Source organism: Lissotriton helveticus, chromosome 5_1 (genome assembly GCF_964261635.1).
Source record: "Lissotriton helveticus chromosome 5_1, aLisHel1.1, whole genome shotgun sequence".
In the NCBI taxonomy this organism is placed as follows: domain Eukaryota; kingdom Metazoa; phylum Chordata; class Amphibia; order Caudata; family Salamandridae; genus Lissotriton; species Lissotriton helveticus.
The window spans coordinates 2,132,130,013-2,132,145,494 of record NC_136065.1 but is presented as its reverse complement, the minus strand read 5'-3'; the positions used below and the strand labels follow the sequence as shown (position 1 = coordinate 2,132,145,494).

Genomic DNA, 15,482 nt, shown 5'->3' with positions numbered 1-15,482 from the left:
AGAGAGGAGGAGGAAGGACACCGGCAAAGAAAGGAGGAAAGAGGAAACGAAAGGGAAAGTGAGGGAAGTGAGGGGGTGAGGAGCGGAGAGGAGGGGGCGAGGTAAGGGGGCTCCTGCAGTGAGGAAGTGTCATGGCCAGACTTAGGATATAAAGGTTGAGTCGGGGGTTCAAGGGGTCACTCGCGGGGTGACCCGTGAAGCTTAGGGGTACCAGGAGTGGACCTGGGGGCGCCAGGGGTGAGCCTTGGAGGACTTTATCCGGAACATTAGGGCTGATTCGGGGGTTTTAGGGGTGACCCCGGGGTGCTGGGAGAGAGCCCGGGTGAGGAGTGAGTACCGGGTGAGGAGTGAGTACCGGGTGAGGAGTGAGTATCTGGGCGATCACCGGGCGAGGAGTCAGCTCGTGCTGAGGTACCCAGGGGCCCGGGATGGGTCCGAGAGGCCCCTGTGGGGCCCTGTTGCTCCTGCTTTTCTTGCAGCGGGGCCTCGGGGAGCGCCGGCAGGAGGCCCCCACCATCGCCTTCGTCTTCGACGTCACGGGCTCCATGCACGACGACCTCCTGCAGGTGATTGACGGCGCGTCCCGCATCCTGCAGCGCAGCCTCAGCCGCCACACCCGGGGGGCCGCCGGAAGCAACTACGTCCTGGTGCCCTTCCACGACCCGGGTAAGGACAGCGGGGTCTGGGGGGGGGAGGGGGGGGGTGGGGGGGGGGGTCTGGCGTCTGCGGGGGTGGGGGGCTCCGGGCCTGGCGCCCACTCCAGGTGGTACTGTGGTAGGGATGCTGGTATGTACTGGGTCCAGAGCATCCTATAGGAGAGAGTACTGGGACCAGATCATCCTATAGGAGAGAGTACTGGGACAAGAGCATCCTATAGGAGAGAGTACTGGGACCAGAGCATCCTATAGGAGAGAGTACTGGGACTAGAGCATCCTACAGGAGAGAGTACTGGGACAAGAGCATCCTATAGGAGAGAGTACTGGGTCCAGAATATCCTATAGGAGAGAGTACTGGGACCAGAGCATCCTATAGGAGAGAGTACTGGGTCCAGATAATCCTATAGGAGAGAGTACTGGGACCAGAGCATCCTACAGGAGAGAGTACTGGGACCAGAGCATCCTATAGGAGAGAGTACTGGGTCCAGATAATCCTATAGGAGAGAGTACTGGGACCAGAGCAACCTATAGGAAAGAGTATGGGGACCAGAGCATCCTATAGGGGAGAGTACTGGGACAAGAGCATCCTATAGGAGAGAGTACTGGGACCAGAGCATCCTATAGGAGAGAGTACTGGGACTAGAGCATCCTATAGGAGAGAGTACTGGGACAAGAGCATCCTATAGGAGAGAGTACTGGGACAAGAGCATCCTATAGGAGAGAGTACTGGGACCAGAGCATCCTATAGGAGAGAGTACTGGGACCAGAGCATCCTATAGGAGAGAGTACTGGGACTAGAGCATCCTATAGGAGAGAGTACTGGGACAAGAGCATCCTATAGGAGAGAGTACTGGGACAAGAGCATCCTATAGGAGAGAGTACTGGGACCAGAGCATCCTATAGGAGAGAGTACTGGGACAAGAGCATCCTATAGGAGAGAGTACTGGGACAAGAGCATCCTATAGGAGAGAGTACTGGGACCAGAGCATCCTATAGGAGAGAGTACTGGGACAAGAGCATCCTATAGGAGAGAGTACTGGGACAAGAGCATCCTATAGGAGAGAGTACTGGGACTAGAGCATCCTATTGGAGAGAGTACTGGGACAAGAGCATCCTATAGGAGAGAGTACTGGGACAAGAGCATCCTATAGGAGAGAGTACTGGGACTAGAGCAACAAGCCTGAGAGAACTGGGACTGCAACAAAATAGACAAAAGAGCGCTGGGGTCGAGCATCCTGGAAGAGAGAGTACTGGGACCAGAGCATCCTATAGGAGAGAGTACTGGGACTAGAGCATCCTATAGGAGAGAGTACTGGGACAAGAGCATCCTATAGGAGAGAGTACTGGGACCAGAGCATCCTATAGGAGAGAGTACTGGGACTAGAGCATCCTATAGGAGAGAGTACTGGGACAAGAGCATCCTATAGGAGAGAGTACTGGGACTAGAGCATCCTATTGGAGAGAGTACTGGGACAAGAGCATCCTATAGGAGAGAGTACTGGGACTAGAGCATCCTATAGGAGAGAGTACTGGGACAGGAGCATCCTATAGGAGAGAGTACTGGGACTAGAGCATCCTATAGGAGAGAGTACTGGGACAAGAGCATCCTATAGGAGAGAGTACTGGGACTAGAGCATCCTATAGGAGAGAGTACTGGGACAAGAGCATCCTATAGGAGAAAGTACTGGGACCAGATCATCCTATAGGAGAGAGTATTCGGATCAGAATATCCCATAGGAGAGAGTACTGGGACTAGAGCATCCTATAGGAGAGAGTACTGGGACTAGAGCATCCTACAGGAGAGAGTACTGGGTGCAGAGGATCCTATAGGAGAGAGTACTGGGACCAGAGCATCCTATAGTGAAGAGTACTGTGATCAGAATATCCTATAGGAGAGAGTACTGGGACCAGAGCATCCTATAGGAGAGAGTACTGGGTCCAGATAATCCTATAGTAGAGAGTACTGGGACCAGAGCATCCTACAGGAGAGAGTACTGGGACCAGAGCATCCTATAGGAGAGTACTGGGTCGAGATAATCCTATAGGAGAGAGTACTGGGACCAGAGCATCCTATAGGAAAGAGTATGGGGACCAGAGCATCCTATAGGAGAGAGTACTGGGACCAGATCATCCTATAGGAGAGAGTACTGGGACCAGAATATCCTATAGGAGAGAGTACTGGGTCCATATCATCCTATAGGAGAGAGTACTGCGACCAGAATATCCTATAGGAGAGAGTACTGGGACTAGAGCATCCTATAGGAGGGAGTACTGGGGCCAGAGCATCCTATAGGAGAGAGTACTGGGACTAGAGCATCCTATAGGAGAGCGTACTGAGACTAGAGCATCCTATAGGAGAGAGTACTGGGACTAGAGCATCCTACAGGAGAGAGTACTGGGTCCAGAGGATCCTATAGGAGAGAGTACTGAGACCAGAGCATCCTATAGGAGAGAGTACTGGGTCCAGATAATCCTATAGGAGAGAGTACTGGGAAGAGAGCATCCTATAGGAAAGAGTATGGGGACCAGAGCATCCTATAGGAGAGAGTGCTGGGACCGGAGCATCCTATAGGAGAGAGTGCTGGGACCAGATCATCCTATAGGAGAGAGTACTGGGACCATAATATCCTATAGGAGAGAGTACTGGGTCCATATCATCCTATAGGAGAGAGTACTGGGTCCATATCATCCTATAGGAGAGAGTGCTGGGACCAGAATATCCTATAGGAGAGAGTACTGGGACTAGAGCAACAAGCCTGAGAGAACTGGGACTGCAACAAAATAGACAAAAGAGCGCTGGGGTCGAGTATCCTGGAAGAGAGAGTACTGGGATCAGAGCATCCTATAGAAGAGAGTGCTGGGACTAGATCATTCTATAGGAGAGAGTACTGGGACTAGAGCATCCTATAGGAGAGAGTACTGGGACTAGAGCATCCTATAGGAGAAAGTACTGGGACCAGATCATCCTATAGGAGAGAGTACTGGGATCAGAATATCCTATAGGAGAGAGTACTGGGTCCAGATAATCCTATAGGAGATAGTACTGGGACCAGAGCATCCTATAGGAAAGAGTATGTGGACCAGAGCATCCTATAGGAGAGAGTGCTGGGACCAGAGCATCCTATAGGAGAGAGTGCTGGGACCAGAGCATCCTATAGGAGAGAGTGCTGGGGCCAGAGCATCCTATAGGAGAGAGTGCTGGGGCCAGAGCATCCTATAGGAGAGAGTACTGGGACTAGAGCATCCTATAGGAGAGAGTACTGGGTCCATATCATCCTATAGGAGTGAGTACTGGGTCCAGATCATCCTATAGGAGAGAGTACTGGGACCAGAGCATCCTATAGGAGAGAGTACGGGGACCAGAGCATCCTATAGGAGAGAGTACTGGGTCCAGATCATCCTATAGGAGAGAGTACTGGGACCAGAGCATCCTATAGGAGAGAGTACTGGGACCAGAGCATCCTATAGGAGAGAGTACGGGGGCCAGAGCATCCTATAGGAGAGAGTACGGGGGCCAGAGCATCCTATACGAGAGAGTACAGGGACTAGAGCATCCTATAGGAGAGAGTACTGGGTCCAGATCATCCTATAAGAGAGAGTACTGGGACCAGAGCATCCTATAGGAGAGAGTACGGGGACCAGAGCATCCTATAGGAGAGAGTATTGGGTCCAGATCATCCTATAGGAGAGAGTACTGGGACCAGAGCATCCTATAGGAGAGCATACTGGGACCAGATCATCCTATAAGAGAGAGTACTGGGACCAGAGCATCCTATAGAAGAGAGTACTGGGACCAGAGCATCCTATAGAAGAGAGTACTGGGACCAGAGCATCCTATAGGAAAGAGTACTGGGACCAGAGCATCCTATAGGAGAGAGCACGGGGACCAGAGCATCCTATAGGAGAGAGTACTGGGTCCAGATCATCCTATAGGAGAGACTACTGGGTCCAGATCATCCTATAGGAGAGAGTACTGGGTCCAGATCATCCTATAGGAGAGAGTACTGGGACCAGAGCATCCTATAGGAGAGAGTACTGGGTCCAGATCATCCTATAGGAGAGAGTACTGGGACCAGAGCATCCTATAGGAGAGAGTACGGGGACCAGAGCATCCTATAGGAGAGAGCACGGGGACCAGAGCATCCTATAGGAGAGAGTACTGGGTCCAGATCATCCTATAGAAGAGAGTACTGGGTCCAGATCATCCTATAGGAGAGAGTACTGGGTCCAGATCATCCTATAGGAGAGAGTATGGTTCTGGGGTGGGTGCCCTGCTCGTTTTTGGTGGCCATCTTGGAGTGGGGTGAGTGGAGTGAGGCATTTCCATCTGCTAGCGCTTGTTTGCGCATGTGACGCCTGGGAACACCTACTTAAGGCGAGTCCCTCCTGTTCTCAGCCCCTGACAAGGTAGCTGCTGCTGCGAGAGCGCTTCGCGCGTTTTTGCAGTAAAACTGCTGTTTTAAAAACGCTTATTTATAATTTCTGCTGGCTTTGGTCATTTTGACCCTTTTTTAAATCCCCCCTTACCTGCACCATAATTTTGTGCCCCTCACCGCCGTTTGGGCGGGTCTGGTCCTGGGGTGGGTGCCCTGCTCGTTTTTGGTGGCCATCTTGGAGTGGGGTGAGTGGAGTGAGGCATTTCCATCTGCTAGCGCTTGTTTGCGCATGTGACGCCTGGGAACACCTACTTAAGGCGAGTCCCTCCTGTTCTCAGCCCCTGACAAGGTAGCTGCTGCTGCGAGAGCGCTTCGCGCGTTTTTGCAGTAAAACTGCTGTTTTAAAAACGCTTATTTATAATTTCTGCTGGCTTTGGTCATTTTGACCCTTTTTTAAATCCCCCCTTACCTGCACCATAATTTTGTGCCCCTCACCGCCGTTTGGGCGGGTCTGGTCCTGGGGTGGGTGCCCTGCTCGTTTTTGGTGGCCATCTTGGAGTGGGGTGAGTGGAGTGAGGCATTTCCATCTGCTAGCGCTTGTTTGCGCATGTGACGCCTGGGAACACCTACTTAATGCTCCTCCCCTAGCGCAGCGGGATCGCGCAGCGGGCGTGTCCTCGCGTGGCCGGAGTCGTGCCAGAGTCCTGCCCGTCTGCGCCCGTCCGCGCTCGGTTGCGCTGGTTTCGCGGTGGCCTTAACATCAGGTACATCATTAATTATGCTTACGTACACCAGGGAAACTCTCCTGGCGATTAACAATTGCCTGCCTCCTTGCGCTGGAGCCCGTGTTGACCCTTTGTGTGGCCCCCACCATTGTGCTTGTGGTGGTTGGCTACTCGAAGCACCATCTTGCTTGGGGTCCAGTATAGTGCAGCCTGCCATAAGCAGCAACGTCTCTTCGCGACATCTCACCATCTGGAATTTGAACGTAAGATCGGCGGTCAAGCATTATCAGGATATTGCTGATCTTATGGACAATGACCCCCCTGACATCTTCTGTCTGACAGAGACATGGCTGCAGGATACCGATTCTACTGTATTGAATTTGGCGCTCCCCGCGGAGTATTCCATCTACACGCTCAACCGCTCTTCGAGAGGGGGTGGAGTCGCTCTTGCAGTTAAATCTTGTTATCCTTGCGCCTGGAGAGTGCAGAACATCACGGGATGCGAGAGCGCCCTGTTCAAGGTTGCAGTTACATCGCATTTTACCATGTCAGGATTGCTTATTTATCGCCCACCTGGTAGTTCCGTGGCATTTAGGGAGGCTCTTCCCGAGGCAGTTAGTTCACTAGCAGTAGGGTCTGCCAATTTTTCTATCATTGGAGACTTGAATCTCCATTTTGACACTCTGTGTCTTTCTTCAGTGGGAGGGATGGTGGCGGATCTCGAGGCCCTTCAACTGTTCCAGCTGGTCTCGGACCCCACTCATAAGGGTGGCCACATTCTGGACCCCTTTTTCTCCAACTTAGAGGGGGCTACAGTGGCCCCCCCTCTCCCCCTGACCTGGTCAGACCACTCGCTCGTGACTATCTACTGTCCTCTTATAGAAGCCCCACTTAAGGCGCCACTGCGAGCTATGCCCAGACGGCGCTGGAGCAAACTTAAGGCGGAAGATCTCCATCGCCTTCTCACTGATGATCCTCTGGGTGCAGTGGAGAACGTGGAATCTGGTTATGACCATTTCTGCGGATGGGTAACCAGAGCCCTCGACTCCCTTATCCCGATGGTTTCCAGTAAGTGTGGCCTCCGCGCCCCCAGCCCCTGGTATGATGGCAATCTGAGGGCTCTAAAAAGTGTCTGTAGACGTGCAGAGAGAGACTGGAGGAAGAGGTATGACAGCAGCAAAAAAAACCTGTATATGGCTGCGGTTAAGTCCTATCACCGCGCGGTCTGTAGAACCCGGGCGGCATATTACGCTCTGGAGTTTCGCAGCAGTGGGAATCCTGTTAAAACCATCTTTAAGGCCCTTAAAGACCTTGTGGCTAGGAAGCCTGCCGGCAATTCCATCAGCTCCAATACCCATTGTGAAGCGCTGGCGGCTTTCTTCCTGGAGAAGGTCCAGACCATCTATAGGGCCTTCCCCACCACTGCACAAACCAGTACGGGGCCACCCATCCAGCAGGATCAGGTGGTGCTAGATTCTCTCCCCTGTCTCTCTTTGGAGTCTTACACGGCATTGGCCCTTCGAGTCAAGTCTGGGTCGCCGGTTGACCCGCTCAAGCCACCAATGTTCAGAGACCAGACTTTTGCTCGCCCGGTCTGCGACTTAATCAACATGTCGCTATCATCTGGCCAGGTGCCTTTGAAATGGAAGCATGCGGTAGTTATGCCCATTTTGAAAAAAACATCTCTCGACCCCTTAAAATCGGAGAACTACCGCCCGATTTCGCTTCTCCCGTGGCCAGCCAAACTCGCGGAGGTGCATGTTAACACCGCCCTCACTGATCATCTGTCGCGTGCCAACATTCTGGACGACACCCAGAATGGTTTTCGGGCCGGCCACAGTACGGAAACAGCATTGTTATTTATGGTCGAGCACCTGCGGGCAGTTCTGGATGCAGGTCAAACGGCGGCGCTTGTTTTGTTAGACCTAAGCGCCGCCTTTGACACGGTCTCCCATGAAATTCTCCTGCAGCGGCTGGAGGAGATAGGGGTGACTGGCACTGCACACCAGTGGTTTCGTTCGTTTCTCAGGGATCGTTCCTTCTGTGTGGCGTCCCCGCCCTATCAGTCCAAATGTCATCCTCTGTCTCTTGGGGTTCCGCAGGGTTCCTCGCTGAGTCCCACGTTGTTTAACATCTACGTGAGGCCGCTGGCTGAGGTGGTGAAGCTCTGTGGTATGACCATGGTGTCATACGCAGATGATACCCAGCTAGCGGTCACGATCAGCGGGGACTCTGGGGTGGATGCCCCAAGATTCAGAGAAGGACTTAGGGCGGTGGCTGGTTGGATGACGTCCAACTGTCTCCAACTTAACGCCAAAAAAACGGAGGTGATGGTCTTTGGGAAGCGGACGGACCTTTGGGGAGATACCTGGTGGCCCCCTGAGTTGGGTCCCACCCCCACTCCGGTTGCGGAGATCAAAAATCTTGGTGTCTGGCTGGACCCTTCCCTCAACTTTGTTGGTCACACTAAAAGGACGGCGGCGTGCTGCTTTGGCATCTTGCGCAATCTGCGACCTGCCCTTAAATATTTTGATGCCGCAACCCGTCAACTTGTGGTACAAGCAACGGTTTTGGCTCGGCTGGACTATGCCAGCTCCCTTTTCATAGGGTTAAACCAGGCCGAGCTAACCCGACTTCAAAGAGTGCAGAACGCAGCGGCCAGAGCAATCGTAGGTCTTCCTAGGTTTTGCTCGGCCGGTCCAACCTTGCGAGCCTTGCATTGGTTACCCGTTAGGCAGCGGATCCATTTTAAAGTACTGTGCATATCTTTCAAGATTCTGAAGGGCCTACCGCCTCCCTTACTGTGCCAACTTTTGTGCTCTTACATCCCGGGCCGCACTTTGCGTTCGTTGGACCAAGAACTAGCGGCAGCCCCTCGGTTCAAACTCAGTCGGGCGGGGGGTCGCTCTTTTAGGGTGCGGGCAGCCGCGCTCTGGAACGCTCTCCCCTTGAAACTCCGGACCCTTGGCGACTTGCTTTCCTTCCGCAAGGCCGCTAAAACCCTTCTGTTCTCTGAGTTATGTTAAAATCCATACCCCCATTTTTAAATAATATTTTCTGTTTTCTGTTGTGTTGTGTTCGCCACCTTGTCGGTGCGCCGGGACGCTCCTTCGCTGGAGCAGCCGTGCGCAATACAAATAGCCCTAACATAACATAACATAACAGTACTGGGACCAGAGCATCCTATAGGAGAGAGTACTGGGTCCAGATCATCCTATAGGAGAGAGTACTGGGACCAGAGCATCCTATAGGAGAGAGTACGGGGACCAGATCATCCTATAAGAGAGAGTACTGGGACCAGAGCATCCTATAGAAGAGAGTACTGGGACCAGAGCATCCTATAGAAGAGAGTACTGGGACCAGAGCATCCTATAGGAAAGAGTACTGGGACCAGAGCATCCTATAGGAGAGAGCACGGGGACCGGAGCATCCTATAGGAGAGAGTACTGGGTCCAGATCATCCTATAGGAGAGAGTACTGGGTCCAGATCATCCTATAAGAGAGAGTACGGGGACCAGAGCATCCTATAGGAGAGAGTACTGGGTCGAGATCATCCTATAGGAGAGAGTACTGGGACCAGATCATCCTATAGGAGAGAGTACTGGGACCTGAGCATCCTATAGGAGAGAGTACTGGGACCAGAGCATCCTATAGGAGAGCGTACTGGGACCAGATCATCCTATAGGAGAGAGTACTGGGTCCAGATCATCCTATAGGAGAGAGTACTGGGACCAGAGCATCCTATAGGAGAGATTACGGGGACCAGAGCATCCTATAGGAGAGAGTACTGGGTCCAGATCATCCTATAGGAGAGAGTACTGGGACGAGATCATCCTATAGGAGAGAGTACTGGGACCTGAGCATCCTATAGAAGAGAGTACGGGGTCCAGATCATCCTATAGGAGAGAGTACTGGGACCAGAGCATCCTATAGGAGAGAGTACTGGGACCAGAGCATCCTATAGGAGAGAGTACGGGGGCCAGAGCATCCTATACGAGAGAGTACAGGGACTAGAGCATCCTATAGGAGAGAGTACTGGGTCCAGATCATCCTATAAGAGAGAGTACGGGGACCAGAGCATCCTATAGGAGAGAGTACTGGGTCCAGATCATCCTATAGGAGAGAGTACTGGGACCAGATCATCCTATAGGAGAGAGTACTGGGACCTGAGCATCCTATAGGAGAGAGTACTGGGACCAGAGCATCCTATAGGAGAGCGTACTGGGACCAGATCATCCTATAGGAGAGAGTACTGGGTCCAGATCATCCTATAGGAGAGAGTACTGGGACCAGAGCATCCTATAGGAGAGATTACGGGGACCAGAGCATCCTATAGGAGAGAGTACTGGGTCCAGATCATCCTATAGGAGAGAGTACTGGGACGAGATCATCCTATAGGAGAGAGTACTGGGACCTGAGCATCCTATAGGAGAGAGTACGGGGACCAGAGCATCCTATAGGAAAGAGTATGGGGACCAGAGCATCCTATAGGAGAGAGTGCTGGGACCAGAGCATCCTATAGGAGAGAGTGCTGGGACCAGAGCATCCTATAGGAGAGAGTGCTGGGACCAGAGCATCCTATAGGAGAGAGTGCTGGGGCCAGAGCATCCTATAGGAGAGCGTGCTGGGGCCAGAGCATCCTATAGGAGAGAGTACTGGGACTAGAGCATCCTATAGGAGAGAGTACTGGGTCCATATCATCCTATAGGAGTGAGTACTGGGTCCAGATCATCCTATAGGAGAGAGTACGGGGACCAGAGCATCCTATAGGAGAGAGTACTGGGTCCAGATCATCCTATAGGAGAGAGTACTGGGACCAGAGCATCCTATAGGAGAGAGTACTGGGACCAGAGCATCCTATAGGAGAGAGTACGGGGGCCAGAGCATCCTATAGGAGAGAGTACGGGGGCCAGAGCATCCTATACGAGAGAGTACAGGGACCAGAGCATCCTATAGGAGAGAGTACTGGGTCCAGATCATCCTATAAGAGAGAGTACTGGGACCAGAGCATCCTATAGGAGAGAGTACGGGGACCAGAGCATCCTATAGGAGAGAGTACTGGGTCCAGATCATCCTATAGGAGAGAGTACTGGGACCAGAGCATCCTATAGGAGAGCGTACTGGGACCAGATCATCCTATAAGAGAGAGTACTGGGACCAGAGCATCCTATAGAAGAGAGTACTGGGACCAGAGCATCCTATAGAAGAGAGTACTGGGACCAGAGCATCCTATAGGAAAGAGTACTGGGACCAGAGCATCCTATAGGAGAGAGCACGGGGACCGGAGCATCCTATAGGAGAGAGTACTGGGTCCAGATCATCCTATAGGAGAGAGTACTGGGTCCAGATCATCCTATAGGAGAGAGTACTGGGTCCAGATCATCCTATAGGAGAGAGTACTGGGACCAGAGCATCCTATAGGAGAGAGTACGGGGACCAGAGCATCCTATAGGAAAGAGTATGGGGACCAGAGCATCCTATAGGAGAGAGTGCTGGGACCAGAGCATCCTATAGGAGAGAGTGCTGGGACCAGAGCATCCTATAGGAGAGAGTGCTGGGACCAGAGCATCCTATAGGAGAGAGTGCTGGGGCCAGAGCATCCTATAGGAGAGCGTGCTGGGGCCAGAGCATCCTATAGGAGAGAGTACTGGGACTAGAGCATCCTATAGGAGAGAGTACTGGGTCCATATCATCCTATAGGAGTGAGTACTGGGTCCAGATCATCCTATAGGAGAGAGTACGGGGACCAGAGCATCCTATAGGAGAGAGTACTGGGTCCAGATCATCCTATAGGAGAGAGTACTGGGACCAGAGCATCCTATAGGAGAGAGTACTGGGACCAGAGCATCCTATAGGAGAGAGTACGGGGGCCAGAGCATCCTATAGGAGAGAGTACGGGGGCCAGAGCATCCTATACGAGAGAGTACAGGGACCAGAGCATCCTATAGGAGAGAGTACTGGGTCCAGATCATCCTATAAGAGAGAGTACTGGGACCAGAGCATCCTATAGGAGAGAGTACGGGGACCAGAGCATCCTATAGGAGAGAGTACTGGGTCCAGATCATCCTATAGGAGAGAGTACTGGGACCAGAGCATCCTATAGGAGAGCGTACTGGGACCAGATCATCCTATAAGAGAGAGTACTGGGACCAGAGCATCCTATAGAAGAGAGTACTGGGACCAGAGCATCCTATAGAAGAGAGTACTGGGACCAGAGCATCCTATAGGAAAGAGTACTGGGACCAGAGCATCCTATAGGAGAGAGCACGGGGACCGGAGCATCCTATAGGAGAGAGTACTGGGTCCAGATCATCCTATAGGAGAGAGTACTGGGTCCAGATCATCCTATAGGAGAGAGTACTGGGACCAGAGCATCCTATAGGAGAGAGTACGGGGACCAGAGCATCCTATAGGAGAGAGTACTGGGTCCAGATCATCCTATAGGAGAGAGTACTGGGACCAGAGCATCCTATAGGAGAGCGTACTGGGACCAGATCATCCTATAGGAGAGAGTACTGGGTCCAGATCATCCTATAGGAGAGAGTACTGGGACCAGAGCATCCTATAGGAGAGAGTACGGGGACCAGAGCATCCTATAGGAGAGAGTACTGGGTCCAGATCATCCTATAGGAGAGAGTACTGGGACCAGATCATCCTATAGGAGAGAGTACTGGGACCAGAGCATCCTATAGGAGAGAGTACGGGGACCAGAGCATCCTATAGGAGAGAGTACTGGGACCAGAGCATCCTATAGGAGAGAGTACTGGGTCCAGAGCATCCTATAGGAAAGATTACTGGTGAATTAGAAAGGGGATCAGACCCTGTGCGACAGCTCGGCATGCACTTGTGAATTACAATGGGGATGCCATCGTTCATAGCGCCTGGACTCTGGCGCGTTTCTCACGCTGGGCGCCTTGCGGAGTGTCAGGCTCCAGCCGCCCCCCGCCCCCCTCGACGCTGGGGCCCCCCGGGCTGCAGTGTCTCATCCCCTCCTGCCGGACTTCCGGTCCCGCCTGGACGGTCCATTCTCCTGAGCGCTCTTTGAAGTCTGGGGACCCCGCCTGCAGCTTCTTGTCAGGGCAGTGTCTCCTCTGCCCTTTGACCTGCGGCCCGCCCCCTCGTGTCCTCATCAGGCCTGGGCATGTCTGCTCCCCCCCGAAGACCCGCCATGCTGGGGGGCCGAACAGACATCTCATTAAACACCTGCACGTGACGCCCATCAGCCCGTGTGAGCGCCTAGAAGCAGAACAGCCCCCCCATGTCTCTGCAGAAATGTGGAATAAGAAAGAGGCGCTACACGGACGGACCCGCAATAATCCACTGAACTATTTACATTATTTATATGCACTTTGTTATATGCATGGTATGTTCATAGCAGCAGGCACCTTAACCCTCTGCACTACCTTAGCATGAGTCAAAGCTTCCACTAGACAAACCTCCGGTCTCTTTCCACAAAGACGATTAATGACCAGAGTTATCTTGACTTCTTAATTAATGCCTGTAAATTGCTGAAGGCCGGGAACGCGGCAGCAAGGGCTTTTAAAATCAGAGTGTACTTGTAAAAATGACGCCCAAAGCCCTAAATTAGCGCCCGGTGCGGTGGCACCGATCGCACCGCCCTAGAGCCGGCCTGACCACAGACCCTTGCCCCAGCGCCGCTGCTGAGCCTGCTGCGTGCCTCGGGCCCCTGGCTGCAGTGAAGCCCCCCGCATGCCTGCTTGCCCCGCCCCTCATGCCTGTTTGCCCCGCCCCCAAGCCTGCTGCACCCCCCCCATTCTTTCTTGCCCCTCCCCTCTTGTTCTGTAACAGAGCTGCATAAACAGCGCACATGTGGGTCTCCGGCCGGAGACAGAAGAGCTCCTTGTTCTATGGATGGATGACTTGAGGGGGGGCAGGGTGGGTGGGGCCCCGGTGCAGACCCCTCCGTTTCCCTTCTCTTCCTCCCTGCGGCTCCTGTCTGCAGCCTTTGGCCCCACGGGCCCCTGGGAGTCATTCCATTTTCCAATGCTTTAAACAGGTGTAAACTCCAAAGGAGCGAGCATCCGGGCATCCGGCCTGCTGCAGGACAGCCTCCGTCGGTGGCTCGTAACGGCCAGAGCTGCCGACCTTGGAGCTGGAAACCAGGCTCGAGCCTCTGCGTTGACTCAGCATCCTGTGATCCTGGGCAAATCACTGAATCTCCCCATCATTACCAAAAACACATGTGTCCTTGTGTAACACAACCCTGCTCATGTAAAGCGCTCGGATACCTTCAGGTCGAGTTCCAGCTGCGTAAATCTACCCACAAAATGCAGCAAAGAGCATCGTAAGAGGGTTCTTATAGCTTTATTTAGCTTTTTTTTTAAATTATTTAGATTAGCGAAGCAAATAAATATTTTTTCATGTCTTAGAAAAGGAACCTTCCATTTACAGAACTCCACATTTACAAAAACACATTTATACACAATGTTATATTCCACTTAATAACGAAAAAATTCAAGCACAAAAATGAAAAGTGAAACAAACTTAAAAAATCGTGTGAAATAACATTGACATTGAAAGTACAACACGGTCCTAGTTTCTACATAGGGCAACAAGCAGACGTTAGATTCTTAACTAGACGTTGTTAATTGTCCTGCCGAGGCCAAGAGACCGGGGGTTATGTCTTCAAACCAATGTTGCCTACACAAGAGGAAAAAATTATTACTACATTCCTTAAGGCACAATATATACACAATCCCCCCGAGATCACAAGAGCCAACGCGTTTCGAATCCACACAATTCACGGATTCTCCTCAGGACTTGGACAAGGTTGATCTCTTGAAAGCGGCCCGATGTGCGTCCGCCCTGTGTGTAGAGCAATAGACGGTTCAATTTGCCATGAGATGTGATGAAAAATCTTTAGTTAGAAATCCCAGTTGCCACAGAGACTTTACAAAGTTGTACTGATGGCTCGACTGTAGTCAGTAATTGGCCCTCACTGCCAGGGGAATCAATTTCACTCCATGAGGCTGCTCAGGCGACGCCCATCCCGATTCCACACTTCTTTAAACTTAGTCTGGGTAAAATTGTTTTAGAACATTCTCCACACACCTGATGTCTGCTACAATTCAGCAAAAAACAACGACCACTGGGTCCCCGTAATTTGTTGGATGCAGCCTGCAACCTTGTCCCACTAGAGGATCACGATTTCCATCTCAGAGACTGAGTCAGGAGGGAGAATCTTCGACCGGGAGGCCCTGCCCAACTGAATATATCCAACCTCTGCTCTATTGCCCTTGGCCTAAAATTGTGCCTTGCTCCGATTGAACAGTGACTTCTGATTGTCGCCTTTTAGGTCCCGGCTGGCGAAAGCAGCGCACATGCGCTGCTCTTGTCATACAAGAGCTTCTTGGAATCAATACGGATGCCGGAGCTTTCGGAGGCGGAGTTTAAGCCACGCCCATCTTTTCAATTGGATAGCGTCATCTCCCATGAAAAATGCTGGCTTCTGATTGTAAAAGGAGGCTTCTTAGTCCCTCCTTGTTGCTTCCTTGTCTCCTTTTGGCCTCTCCCACCGGGATTGGGCATTTTACCGGCGGCAGTACACACACTCGTCCATTAGTCGGTTCGCACTTTTTTATCCACTTGGAAAAGTTAGCCGCACGTTTATTTTCGCATTGCGCTTTCACTTAAAGTGAAAGCGCAATGCGAAAATAAACATGCGGCTGCCTTTGTGGTACCGCGCTTGTTAAGAATAAGGGGTC

The 15,482-nt window shown here is 52.2% G+C and overlaps 1 protein-coding gene across 1 annotated transcript in view; it reads left to right on the top strand.

Moving 5' to 3' along the window:
• Window positions 1–299: 299 nt before the first annotated feature.
• Window positions 300–15,482, top strand: part of HMCN2 (hemicentin 2) — a 761,275-nt gene continuing 746,092 nt past the window's right edge. The window contains exon 1 of the mRNA XM_078646218.1: window positions 300–666. Within this exon, the coding sequence (XP_078502344.1) occupies window positions 429–666 (238 nt within the window). The 5' untranslated portion in view covers window positions 300–428. The remainder of the gene's footprint in view (window positions 667–15,482) is intronic.